Source organism: Phaethon aethereus, assembly GCF_964289735.1.
Source record: "Phaethon aethereus genome assembly, chromosome: 4".
Lineage (NCBI taxonomy): Eukaryota > Metazoa > Chordata > Aves > Phaethontiformes > Phaethontidae > Phaethon > Phaethon aethereus.
Window position 1 is genome coordinate 32711265 of NC_138578.1, and position 14948 is coordinate 32726212.

General features: G+C 37.4%; 1 protein-coding gene across 2 annotated transcripts in view; it reads right to left on the reverse strand.

The window, feature by feature from the left end:
- The window catches only part of GRID2 (glutamate ionotropic receptor delta type subunit 2), a gene marked incomplete at its 5' end in the record, with an annotated part of 737620 nt that overhangs the window by 127227 nt on the left and 595445 nt on the right, over nt 1-14948 (reverse strand). For both annotated transcript variants that reach the window (XM_081999455.1, XM_081999454.1), the window contains 2 exons: nt 2995-3307; nt 10154-10351. In XM_081999455.1, coding sequence (XP_081855581.1) covers nt 2995-3307; nt 10154-10351 — 511 coding nt within the window. The remainder of the gene's footprint in view (nt 1-2994; nt 3308-10153; nt 10352-14948) is intronic.

The window sequence follows — 14948 nt, forward strand, 5'->3', positions numbered from 1 at the left end:
ATATCATGAGAGTCTCAAAATGATACCTGGACTGGTCACTCCAACATAGGGAAAAAAGAAATTGAAAGCCAAGTTCAAGACCTAAGTTTAAATGATATAAGCAGCAGTGCACCAAAGGCCTCTTTTGTCTTCAGAGCTGTGGCAAGACTGGAGCCAGCCTGTGTGCTTGCAAATTTTTCCTCTAGCTAGAGGAAAGAAAGAGAAGATGAAGCCAGAGCTCACTAGCCCCAAACAAAGAATCCAGCACTAGCAATGCTCGGTTCATGCTGCTTTGTTTCTCTCAGTGCAGGATATAAAAGCATCTTTGGCTGTATGTTTTGATAATAGAAATGAGTACCTTGTCATGTTTTAAATCAGCAGCTGAAAGACTTCTTAAGCGAACATGACAGTGTTTGAAATGTCCCATGCTGCCACACTTAAGATATGTCAATCACAATTAATAGCAACAGATTTGCTGTTCCAAAACAAATAAAACCTGCACAGGTTTTCTGCTGAATGAAGAGCTGATGAGTGAAAACAGAAGCAAAATTACTGCAATAGCCAGTTAGCCTGTCAATGGAAATTACTTTCATTTGTCTGTATTCACAAGGGTTAGTAAACAATAACGCTTCAGCTAATATAGTTTTTGTTATATTCAAACTGAATGTGAAATAAAGACATTATAAATGGATCCTTACTCTTTTGCACTGGATTTCTGAGGTCTTCTGAGTCTTTATGTTTAAATTGGTCTGTAAGTTTTATATACTTTGGTATCAACCCTATTAAATTCATGTCATTTTTCCTTCTAGCAAATTAAGGACCGTCCTGCTTGTTGTTTGAAGGAGAGATGTATCTATAGCTTCCCCTCACTAAGTAGGAACCAAATGAACAGTTTATATTATTCTAGTGGATTCTAACCGGTTGTGTTGAAAATCCACTTGGTAGGGTGGTGAGATCCCCCTCTAAATAAATGCCTCTCACCTTCCAAGTCCTGTGAATTTCTTTTTCTGAAGTCCCACAATAGTTTTGGTGCTCCCAGCTGTCATGTCCCACCAGCAGGTTTTATTAATACTGAGTTGCACCTCACGGCCCTCATACCACGGACAGTGGATGCAAATTGAGCAAATCCCTTTTCTTTGATTTTTCCAGTAAATTCTGCTTTTTTTGTCATCTGGTCCCACTTTTTTTCATCTAATTTCTTCTTCATCTTCATGCTTAATTCAAGTCTCTCCTCTAAGCCCTCTTAAAGCACTCATTTTTACTAACTGGTAAGAAAAACCTTTTCTTTGTAAGCTAACCGAGCATCTATTGAAGGGCTCCCTTGTGGGATACTACTCTGGACCTATGTCTTAGGAAATTTTGAGAGACCAGGCAACACAGGCTTACTTGGAGAGACACAAGGCAAACAATTCAGATAATAATTCATGAGATTAAAATGTGTGATTAAATTAGCTTTGCCTTCTTTAAACCTTTGCTGGGCAGTCTTCTATAAAGCTTTTAGGGACTAATGATGTTGGGAGTACAACAGGGATACTAAGGTTAATATTAAGCAATAAACCTATGTAAAATTACTCACATTCATGCAGTAAAGAAACTAATTCACAAGTTTTAACCTAACAGGCAGACAGATGTAATGACTCTAGTTCTGCAACGGACCAACTGCTCTCTCACAGTTGGATTCCCTAAACGGTTACACTGGGAATATTTTGGACAGAAAGAAAACTTTATAAACCCACCCACATACACTCATAAAACTTTTGTAGCTGTCAGCTGTCTCTGAAGTTTTTGGTTTTCTTTAAAAAAAAAAAAAACAACAAACATGAAACCATCTCTTCAGCTTTCCTCAGCTGGCCATCACTGCTCAATGTAAATGATAATTTTAAAAATAGTATCTCTAAGTAGGTGTGTTTAAAGTCATACCTCTTGTGGAAATTCACGATCTCAGCTTTTCTTTTTTTGGATGGTGGTGCTAATGTAGCAATTTTTCCCTTCTAGGAGTTTCATACTTGTTTTTCATGCATACCTTTAGCTTTTGTGGATGTCATCTGATTGTTTCTAACAGAGAATAATGTAATTTCTAAATTACACATTGCCAGTGTTGCATCAATATGCTTTTACCTACAGTGTTCCATCCAAATTCATGTTAAAATCTAAAAAACTATCTGGGAGTTTTGAGGCTGCAATGGCCATGGCTCTTTGTAGAGCAGATGCTCTGTGCAATTACAAATAGGCATACCTGCAGTGAAAGTAGTGACTGACGAACAATTACATGGTTATGGCAGAAGGTACTTGTTCTGTGTTGTTATCTAAATCTTCTTTGTTCTCATATGAAGCTGTGTTTTCTTATTCTGTTTTGCATTATAACCCTAATTTGTAGATCAGAATTTTAAGTAGTAAATACCAAGCCAAGATCTGTAGTTCCTGATGTCTTTTAAAGCTCTGCCAGAAGAGGTAGATTGTGAAGGACTTGGGGAATATAAAACAGAATTGGGGAATAGCCTGGGCTATACCAGATGCTAGAGGGGATTGAGGAAGCATCCAGGAAGGCCAGCGAAGGTTGAGTCTAAACATTATATAGGAGAATTAAGATATATGAGAAGAGGGAGGAAAGAATATCAGATAAGACCATTTAGTACTGGTGAGTAACCTAAACTTAGTTCAAAACCCAAATCCCAACATTTTCTGTCTGACTGCACAAGAACATAGCACTCATATTAACTATGAATAATTCTGCAGCAGATGATGAGAAATACTTTTTTTTTCCCCAGAGAAAAATCATCTTTCTCTAATTAGCCACCTACAAATCAAAACAAGCTAGCATGTAGTGCTCTGAACTTCTCACAGTTCCCACACTGGGCAGCTAAATGTCTTAGAAACCTTATAGCACAAGGCTTTCCAGTGCTCCCAGTCCCTCATGGGCTGTGGGAGGGAGGCAGGGAAGAAGGTGGTCTCTATAGCAATGGGGAGGATACATAGGTTTCTTTCAGAGGCGGAGAAACTCCTTCTGTCTCTTACCTTGTTGCACAAAGGATCCATACACAAACCACATGGAGTTATAGAGAGTTGTGGAGGTCATGGATCCCATCTGAAGGCGCGGAGGATTGAGCCAATTCAAGAGGTAGACCAGTAGCCCTACTAACAGCACGGTGCCAGCTATGCACGCCCACAGGGAGAGGTCAAACGGTGCCAAGCAGGCAAACATGTCCACTGTCTTCTCTGCCTTTCGAAGCAGCACACCCACTGAGTAGTCCATGTAACGCGTTGTGAAGTCCACCACATTTTCCCTGTCAGGGGTGATGGTTAGGGCAGAAATCCCTATATCAGCTCTCTGAGGAAAGAGGGAGAGAGAACAACATGCATAAGTAGGAGCTACAGAAAAGATGGAAGATCTTTTTTCCTCTGATTTATAGCAGCTAAACTTACGGAGAAGCAGATGCCAAGGCCAGTATCTTAAGCATCATATATGTGAACACTGAAATGTGACCAAGGCTTGAACGGAGGAGCTGCACCACATAGCTTAGTTTCTGTAAGCAAACCTCACTTGGTGGACTTGGGCACACTGGCTCTCCATGTTATTACTTTCCAAGGAATCAAAATACTTCAAATAGAGGTAATAGTTGGAGGAAATCTACTTCTGGTCATTTTTTTCAGCCTGGCTTACTGAAGTCATCATTGTCATAGTGGCAAAAGGCAGACCTTGTGTATAGCATTTCCAATCAGAGGAAATTAGTTGCCTGACAGAGACACACGATATCCAACATTTTGATGACATGATGATCATGACAAAGGGCCATTGCATGATAAAGGGCATCTCATATATCCTGGGATTTTGGGGGTGCTTGAAATTCTAAAAAGCATCAATTTTGGCTGCAGAGTTTGAAGAGCTGATATTCCGTGTAGTTCCTTTACTATTTATTCCTCTATATCCTCCTGCTAAACAATTCTTCTCTATGCCAACCTGTCCTGCAGCTACCTTGGACTTGCTTTGTGCTATTTACATTTTTCTTTAAATTAAAGAACCTGTTTCAGATGAGAAGAGGATGAATAACATTCCTTGATCTAATCATTGCATTTCACAGCATGTATGGGTATTAGGTCTCCAGAGACAGCAGGCACAACTACAGCAGGTGCTATTGGATTTTTCACACATACAATTAGAAGTGCAGTGAAAACAAGAAAGGGTGTTTAAAGCAGATACATTAACACCATTTTAAAAAGCCCAAATACTGAACAAAACCACCATAAATTCTAGATATTTTAATATGAAAAGAGTACCTAAAATACTTTAGGTTGCTACTACTTTGATTTAATCCATTTCTGTTCTGCCTAAAGCAGTGTGTGGTCTTTTGGAATGGGTAGAGGAGAGCACAAAGTCTTGAAAGTCTCAGTACTGTGTCAAATTTTATTAACTCTCTTGAATTTCTTTCTCTTGCCCAAAGAATAGTAGCTCCTTAGAAATGTGATCTGAAATATTAAGTGGGAAGATATGACAGCTGAAACTGATTAGAATCAAATTTGCAGATCATCTGGGCTCTTTTAATACCATCTGCAAAAACACTCTGCAACCCATAGTACAAACATACTTCTAATCACAGTGCACTTAAGACTTAATTTAAACAGTTTAAATGCTGCTGCTGTAACTTTACATTAATTATTTGCTGGCTTGAGAAAATGGCAGATGATAGCTGGAGGCTGATGATTTGGATGAAAAAAAGTGTTTGAAAATATTGATTTGCTTAAAAGCCATGAATTAGAGCTTCAGCTTTAATTTGTGGGTTATCTTCTCTAGTGTCTTAAGTGAAGCTGTGTTGATGTGCACAGCCGAAAGCATGGTTTCATGCATTCATGTCCCTTCCTAACAATTTTTTGAGTGATGATTTAACTGCCCTTTGCCCTTGGGCAGCAGCAAACTCAGTCAGTAATCCAAGTAAAAATTTAATCAGAATTGTCCATGGAAACATTGAGGTCATCTGAGTCTCTAACCTCTGCTTATAAAACTTCTGGTCAACAAGTGACTTGAGTGTTTCACAGTATCTACTAACGGTTCAGTCCTAGCTCCAGTAAGCATGGTGCAAAGCAGTCAATATTTGAACTGTTTTCCACAACTGTGAATATAAGTGCATTTTTAAAATAATTTACAAATGTAGAAGTCCAATGCTCTATACCAATACTTGTCAAACAGGAAAATATGGTTATATTTAATGAATAAGGCTTGTTTGGGTTTTGTTGGGGTTTTTTTCCCCCTGAATGTATATAAAAAATGAAATAGGAATTCAGGGTTAAAGGAGGACATATGGAAACAAAAAGTCCTAGACTTAGCCCCTGCTGTTTAACTTTAGCACTGTTATTAATTGTCAGGATGTTAGTAAAATACTTCCCTAACGCACTAAATTATTGTGAGGTGCTAACTCGATGTATTTGTAATGCATTTAAATATTCTCCACTGAAAAGCAATATACGTAAGTAAAGATACCTTTACCAAATAATAGATTACTGTAGGACTGAATGACTAATAGAATTTTTTCTGCTTCCCCCAAGAGAAACATATTTCTCCATTAAATACATTGAAGGGCATTGCACCAAAAAGCACAATATGAGGTATTTGTGGAAATACTGCTTCTATTTTATATGCCTGGGGAGCAGTCTCTCCAAATTCCCCAGCATTATGGTTCTGCTCTGGTTATCAGCCATCTATGACAGAGGAAGTACATTGTTCTAATGGAAATGTTGCATTTCCTTTGTCATACTGCAGCAACAATTGTGATATAATAATGTCTTGTGCTTAAAGAGTGGTAGTAAAGTAAAAAATAGAAAGGAGAGAGACAAGTCCTGACTTCTCAGTACTCCTGTTTTTTTATCTTAAAGAGCTAAACAAAGATTAGACTGAAATATAACAATTCATATTCTTAATCTACTAAATGGAATCATAAACATCAGTTTACCAGAAAACTTTGTTTAGCACAAAACCAAGACTAAGCTTAACTTAATAGTTAATCTACTGATGATGAGCATTCTTGATTACATATAGATTCTGTCAACTTGTATCAAAATTGGAAGAAGAAAAAAATTAAGTGCTTGTCATTAGCATGTCAAATTGGATCAGAGGAGACATCAGTTTGAAGAAATTAAGGTTCACTTAGTGCTTCTGAGATAGAAAGGCAAATACACACAATTATGTCAATATTTAGATGTAAAGCTGCCAATCTGAATTATAAATCTGTAAAACTCTCCACTCACTAAGTTTTCGCAGTGCCAAAATCAACCATCAGCATCTTAGAAGTCTGTTTAACACATTTCTGATGAATCAAACTGTGACTCCTGAGACTGACTAACGGAAACAAACACCAGAGGGCATTATTTTTCTTTACATGACCTGCTTAGGAATTTATATTCCTTAACAGCAGTTCTCCTGACGCCATTGTAGAGCCAAATTACTGGAATCAGAAAATCCAAAATAAATGACCAAATGGGTCTGATAACACTGTTACTGGTGTCACAGAACCAGCTCATCAGTAAAGGCTAGAAATCCCCAACATACCCCTATGCTATTGCTTAAGCAAGCACATCTCGTACACTTAGAAAGCAATCTTATGATGATTCTTGTGGTTCGTGATCAACAACAGGGAAAATAAATGAATCTACTTTAAATTGCTCCCGTGAGGCCTTTCATTTTGTCCGTTTTCAATGTTAAATCAAGTTTCAGTGAATGCTGGAAGCAATAAACCACAGTCCCATGTGTTATGCAGTTATTAATACAGACATGCAAAAATTAATGAGAGACATTTTTGCTCAAGTTAACACACATAAGTCCAAATAATTCTCCTTTTACTTGGATATTATTTTTCCTTCTTACTTGGTCCTCCCTGTATGTTTTCTTCCTTCCTATGCTATTCCCCTTCGGAAGATGCATTAAAAAAACCCCCTCATAACAGGTTTCTACTTGGCTTACAGTTTCTCTTTGAAATGTTTAGGCACATATTTAGTTTTCCTTTTCTGATATACCTAAGCAAAATCAGGCAGTTTTCCACACGGTACTTGCTTCCTGATGGCTCCTCACTGGAAAAAAATCCTATCAATCAAGGTAGCATGGTGAAATGTGGGAAATAATGGTTGATGTATATGGATATCACCAGGAAGTCCAGAGCCATGCTGGAAAGCCTGTTGTCCTCTCCCAGAAGTGGCATTAGTGAAAAGACACAGATAACTAACAGCAGGAGAAAGATTTGCAGTAAAGCACTGCTCCTCTGAGATGGTTGCAGCTTCTCCACAGAAATCTGCTGCTCTCTGAACTAATCCTGTTTGTGAACTGAAGCTCTGCAGGTTGCACTGAAGGCTTCGGTCATTTGACGGGAGCCGGGCAAGAGCACCACATGCTTCTCTCAAAGAGCATTTATTGTCTGTAGACCTTCTGGTTCAGTCACTCAGCAGACAGAAATCTTTCCATAGCATGGCTACATTCAGTTTATTGTGGCAGGAGAAGGTGTATGGATCAAGGGTGTACCTAGTACAGGTCTTGACAATCAAGGGAGGGGAGGCTTGAATTGCTTTCCAGTTGCTTTGATCTGCCGATTCCAGCTCCAATTTTAGCAGCCAACAGGTACCTTGTCTTCAAAGCTGGAACAGAGTGAACCTGACATAATGTCATGTCCGTGAGGCCAGCTGTGGACCTAGGTCATGTACTTGGGACCACAGGGCTTCTGCCCTGAACTGCAGCTCAAGCAGGGCTCCTGCAAACGAGAGCAGCCGGGGACTGCTCTCACTGATACGAGGACCTGCATCAAAGCCTGCTGCATGCTGAATCTGGTTAATGCAAACAACATATATTGATCCTGAACACAGAAATTACGTGCTTGCTACAGCAACTGCCATTTCATATGACACATCTTCTGTAGTGGCCACAGACATCCTTGTCAAGGAGATGCACTCAAAAAGAGAAGGCAGCTATTTTCCATTACCCTTAAGTGGGACTTGTCTTTTGCAGAAATACGTTGTTCCCAACTCATTTCTGGCTCACACACTAACAGGCAAAGAGCACCCCCTCTGTTTCTGGATTTCCTCTACGTGTTGGTCAGACTATCATTTAAGACTTGGTTGGGAAAAGAAGGAAACGCTCTGTTTTAAACATGTTAGACCTTTAATTTAAAACTATTCTCTACTCATTTGCTTCCCCTTACAAAGTTGCCAAGCAGATGGATATTTGAGCTCTGGGAGCAGAACTCAGTTCACAGTAAATAAGAAAGCAGCCTTTCAAGAACAGCTTGCACTTGGTCAGGGGTAGATACATACTGGCTGCTTGCCCAGAGGTTCTCTTTTGCCTTAAGAGGGACAGAGAATGGGAGAGAAGGACACAGTGAACCTTCACTGTTAATTATATAAGGGGTAAGAAAGATTTTTTTTCAGGACATGGTTTAGGGGACATGGTGGTGCTGGATTAATGGTTGGACTTGATGATCTTAAAGGTCCTTTCCAACCTAGTGATTCTGTGATTAAAAATTACACACTGACATAGTATTGGTAAAACTTACTTTTTTCTAATTCCAAATGCAGTTCCATTAACTCTTCATACTTTTTGACTGTACATTTACAGTTTAAATTTACAGCAAAATTGTAGCAGACAGGTAAATCTGTTCTACTTAAGGTATCTATTTTCAGATCTAGGTGGTTACCACCTTAAGCATGTTGTTAGAGTTATATGAGTCCCTGCCTACTGAGGAGACAAGAATGCCATATATATATTTTTTCAGTTATGAGTTCTGCCTTATGAATAATTCATTTCAAATAAATAGAAAGTGTTCCAGGCCCATTTCCATCTCCAGAACCATCTAGAACTAAGAACACTCCTGCCTGTGTTATGCAGTGGCCTGCTGAGTAGGGGATAGTATAACATCAGATTTAAGGGGCAGAAAAAAATTATAAAAATAAATTAATAGGCCATCGTGGTGTTACATCTCATAGTTAGACAAGGGATTTTTAGTTGTTAAAGTTTAGAAGATAGAGAAAAATGTACTTTTCCAAGTGGCTCCAGCTTACCATCTATGACCACAGCATTTAACCTTGCAGCTTTGTAAGGGCATAGGAAGATGGCAAAAGAAGTTTATTACTACAGTGTAGATGTACGAACTGTGCCACATGTATGGCATGTGTGGTGGCTTTCCATTCCAACAGGCTTCCTACTGCTCAGGAACGCAAAATAGGTTTTAAGCCTATGGCTAATTTTTTTTCACTTGGGTATTAGTTTTTTAGTTTTTGATTTTTTCCTTATTTCTTCCTTTATGGCAAGACTTATTTTCCAGCATTTTGCTGAATTTTAGCTGAAGCATTTAATGTTTAAGTCCTGTATCTGACTGATTGCTCCTTATTCTTTGCGGTGATTATCAATTAAATTCCACCTGCAGATTTGGAAAAGCACTTTCATAAACAAGAAGTTATTTACATGAACATCTACTGCAGTTATTTAAGGAAAAACAACAAATGTAGGTCTCTATAGCTGTAAAAGGTGACTCTACAGGTTAACTAAAAGCAAATAAAATATATATGTTCACGGCACAAATGAGACATCAGCAGAATAGAGTCTGCATAGCCCCGTCTTTCTCTCTCAATGGGAGAAGTAGCAAACAGTCAAGATGTAAAGAGAAGGAAAACAAGAAAGATATGTCACATTTATTTGGTTTAATTTATTTATGATACAATATTTAATATTTAATGTAAAATTAAGTAGACTAAATGGTTTATTAATTACAGAACAGAGAACATACTACTCTTGATTCATATATCTACATAATATAAGTGTTGTTATATATCAGTAAAACATTTTCTGCTGATTATATACTTCATGTATTCATCACACCAACATTTTTCTAAGTGCTATACATTATTTATGCAATGTATCACCGATTATTGCAATACCAATTTTTCCTCTTTTGAACAGCCTCTTCAACTCATTTGTGTCAGGTCTTGCCAAATTAATTAGGAAGCTGTGCATCCCATTATTTGACTGTATTCAGATTTCATACTGCTGTACTTTGGTTGGAAAAAAAGAAATTGCTCTGCTCTTTAAATAGTTACCAGCAAACACTATTTCTGGCTTTTTCTTATATATATACACTGCATAACATACCACATATTATTTAGCTTTATCACATGACCTTATTTAGTAAGATATTAATAACCTTACCTTAAATACCAGTTCTCCTATCAGTCCATTCCATGACCCATCATCTTGAGGACTCCCATACTTGTGATCTGGTGCAACATAAATTTCATATTTAAAGCCGAGGTAAGTGGCCAAGGCTTCCAACACGTCTATTGAGAAGCCTTGATACTTCTTCGGTTTTCCCAGAACATTTTCAGACACCATGACAAAGGGTTCTTCCTAAATAGAAACCAAAGGAACCAACTCTTAGTAAAATAATTACATACCACATCTGGGTGATTTTTTTTTTTTTAAAGCAAAGGAGGAACTATTTAAATACTGTTTACACAAAACTTTCCTACAACTACATTGTTAGCAGTGCCTCTGGCATTCTGCGAAAAGCTATTCTGTTATGTATTTACTTCAACAGAGAAATTTTCTTCTCTACTCTGTATTTCAGAAGTAAATCTTCTGTCGTAACATTACAACTGAAATACTTTTCAGTAATGCCTTCTGTCCGCACTTATGCTCAGCAAGGCAGACATACACTCATCTGTCTGTTCCATAAATACGGAAAACTCTACAGTGCTGCCACTTTCCACGGGCTGGGCAAACACTATATCTGACAAATGCAACTACAAATTCATGCTGTAAGGAATGAAAAACATGGCAAAATAGACTGTACTACAGAAACGTACATTTCTCTTGTCCTTCTACTGTAGTCTGAATCTAAATATAAGATGGTTGACTTTAAATAATTCTATCCAAAGAACATCCATTTGCTTAGTTTACAGAGAATCAATTACAGGACTTAAGTCTGTCTATAAGAACAATTGGTGAATATTCATCAAAAAGATGATGATAAAAAAGGATGCAAATAGATACTGAAAGTTGGAATTGGGTAATATTTCCAAACAATATGCTTTTCCTTTTGCCCAAGATCTGTACTTATTTTCTCAATTTTTTAATTAATATTTCTAATAACATTGTCAAAAGGAGATGATTTTTTGGCTAACTCATTTCTTTTTTCCCCTCTCTATTATTCTTCATGTTGAGTATTTAATTTTTACACAGTCTCCTTCACATCTTTCTAAAATGAAACACAAAAAGAGAACATATTTCTGAGCACAAAAATATATTTGCCATAGATGGATTTCACTTATGTTTGTTCTTTATTTCCTTCGAGAACATCTGTCTGATCTACGTAAGTAGAGCAAAAGTAACAAATACCCCCCAAAAAGCATGAAGGCATTGTAACACTTAGATATTTTTTGGGAAATATGCTACATGTCTTCCTTTTAATTCTTTACATGGTGCTGTAATTTAGTATAAATATATCAGAAACATCTGAGGTGCAACAAGTTAGTTCTGGCTTATCATGGCTTGGCCATGACAGGCACGTGAAACCATATCCTGATCGCTTCCTCCTAGTCTGCATAACCCACAAACATACAGAAGAAAACAGAATTGATTTTCCACAGTATTTGTGGCCCAAACTTCATTTGTATCTCCAGTGGCATTTTTGTTGTTTTTTTCTTTATTATTCTACTACTCATCTCTGTCAATGACTCTGAAGCCGAAATACTTTTCATAAATTTTTCACTACTACTTCACTAAATATTTTTAGTTTCTCAGTATGTCACTCTGTATGAACAGGTATCACTGAATTTTAGGCAGGATGTCATAGGAATAAGAAAGCATCATTTGTAAGTGCTTGAGTTAACATTCATGAGGATAGCCACATGCTGAGGATGCTGCCAAAGAAAAAGGATGGAACCAAACTGCACTGGTAGGATGTTCTTTTCTAATTGCAGGAAATCTAGAAGAAAAACCCAAACCCCCAAAATCAAAACAAAATCCAAACCCAAGCAAACAAAAAAATCTCCAGAAAAAAAACCCCAAACCAACAGAAGGGTTGACAGTCTCAAGTTATTATTGCCCAGTTGCCAGATAGAATTTCTTTCTTCCAAGTTTTCCAAGATGAGCCAAATGGAATAAAAATGGAGGACAGCAAGTGCAAGCAAATTTTTAAAGTAGTTCTCCAGTGCCTGGGTTCCAAGAACTTTGAAGGAATTGAGACTAAGTTGATGAAAGCCTCTCCTAAATGAAAACACAGAGTGAATTCTGCTTTGTTGATCACTTGGATGAGAGTTTCCCTACTTATAGACTTAAAGCTACTGAAAAAAATGTTTCTACAAAAAAAAAATTATAACATCATTTATCAATCTAAGCACATTATGCACAAAATTATAAAGTTTTTTTTGTACAAACCATGTTTTAGAAGTTTATTTTCATATTAGAAATGATTTATTCTTATCACTTCTAAGTTGTTAGAAAATAGTTGCCCATAAACTGAATTTTTATTCACTTAGTTAAAAAGAAATTGCCAATTGTATTGATTTAAAACACTGTTTAAAATGCAGTTTGTTATCACTAATTTCAGTCTTTTATTAAGCTATGTAATATTGTTTGCTGTTGAGAGATTTAAAAAAATCCCAATGTCCAGTGCTATACATCTAATGAGATATAAATAATCAAATACCTTTAAAAAGTCACAAAGACTTCCCAATTTCCATTGAAGCCTGGAGCAGCAAAATATTTAATGATATTCCAAACAAAAAATATCTATTGCTAGGTTTTTTTGTAATTGTTTACTTTTCTCAGAAGGCATTGAAAGAGGACAAAAATATTTGTCTTGATTTTTTTCCCCCTAAAAATGCTGCCAGCTGAAACTATGCCAGTTTTCTTTTTGGGAGGGTGTTATGGGAGTTCCTATGGAAATAGATATACATCCCTACAATATTGATGTTAAAATGATTGTCTCCATCCTTGAGAAAGCAGATCTTGTAGCAAGAAAATATGCAAAACGAAACCAGTCAATACCTTTCTCACTTACTGAACAGAAAAATAACAAGGAAAAAAAAAAAAAGCTCATGGAAAGTAGGTGTCAAAAACTCACAAGCTAACTAATGAGTTTGGAGATGGCAAAATTCACCTGGATGGTGAAGCTTCCATTTGACCCCAATAAATTGAAGAAAATCCTGATACACTTTCTCTCCAAAACAAGGAATAATTCACCCTATATAATCAGGTCTTTCTCAGAGAAGCCATAAAATCACCATCCTTGGAGATACTCAAAACTCACCGGGACACAGTCCTCAACAAACTGCAGCATTAGCCCTGCTTCACACAGATGCCATCCAAGGCATCTTCAAACCTAAATTGTTCCAGGAGGCAACAAAGTGATCAAAGGAAGGCCACTGTTCCTGCTTCTCCTTTTCTTCCACTTTTGAAGACATGTCTGTAGGTGACTGATGAGCCTCTGTGGGGCAAGAACAAACTTCATAGCCTGTAAAGTCAGGGAAGTCTGGAAAAGCAAAGAAGTCATAACATGCATGACTGAGGAGGGGAAAAAAAGGAAATGAATGGATTACTCCCTTGACTTCTTGGTTTTGCAAGATGGATGACCTGCCTCACTGGGCCCCATAGCCATCAGATATATTTAGGGGATGGCTTTGCATCCAAACTCAGTGGAGATCCTTTAAGAGAGGAGCTACTTTCCTTCTACTTTACCCCCAATGTGCCTCCTTGTTGACTGAATGCAGCACTGCTAAGCCCATGATAAGAGCTCCTTAGAAAGTAATTCTACTACTCAACTATCACAATTCTACTCAATTTTTGTCAGGTGACTTGATCTGATTGCCAGGTGTCCGGACAAAAGCCAGAACCGGGACAAGCGATGGAGTAAGACTGCACAAGCAGAAGTGAGGAAGTACCAAGAATGTGCCCTTTCTGGTATCAGGGATGGTTAAGCAGTTCAGGCATCTTACCCAAACCTATCTTCAGATTTGCAACACAATATTATTTGAGCACATTTCACACATTAGGGTTTATCACTGAAATACTTGGTTGAATAAGAAAGTTATCATCACCATTTTCCACATGCAGAACTGAAATGAACAGATTTTGTGACTTGTACAGCTGAGAAGTGAATCCAAGTGTGCTGGGTCAGGGACAAATACCTTAACCACAGACTCTTTTCCCTCTATCTTATTTAATGCTTTAAAACATTTGTACTTGCATATGAATTCGTGTTCTGGTAAACCATGAGTGTAAGAGCAGGAAAACCAGTAGAGGAAAGCAAGAATTAGATGAGAACAAAGGAAGGTGGGATCCAAAAATGAGATGTCTAGACTCAGGGAGAGAAAAGTCTTACTCTTGAAAAAACTGCTTGCCAGGGTAAAACTGCGGGTGGACAACAGAGATTGTGACATGCCTGAGTCTGGGGAGAACTGTTAGCAGGGCAATATAGGCACAAAAAGGAATGTCACACATCCAAAACTGAGCCCCCAACCCCTGCCCTGAATTTTACACAGTGGGAAGTAGGGTATAGAGAATTTATTTTGGTTTATTTTAAACATATCAGTGGAAATCAGAGGTTGATAGTATAGAGCTTAGAGCAGTCTAGATTCAAGATTAGCAGGGAAAAACGCTGCACTTTATTTATTGCTTTTTCCAACAAGATAAAGGGCTAACAGTTTTGCCTGTTCAGGATTTATGTTCCAGTGCACATAAAAATGAAGTAACACAAGGTTTTGTAAGTGCTTCAAGAGTCTAAGATTAAAAGTACAAAATATAGTTTTTATTTACTCTGATGAAATTCTCAGACATATGCCAATAATCTGGATGTAATAGTTGGTCTGAAGTAACCTTTTTATATCCTTTACTAGACTACCTAATGAAGTTAAAAATAAGGAAGAAGAGACAAGCTTTTGGGCACAGAAGACCTTCACATTTGAAAATGAAAGGAGCAATACTCAAGCTAAATAGAAGAAAA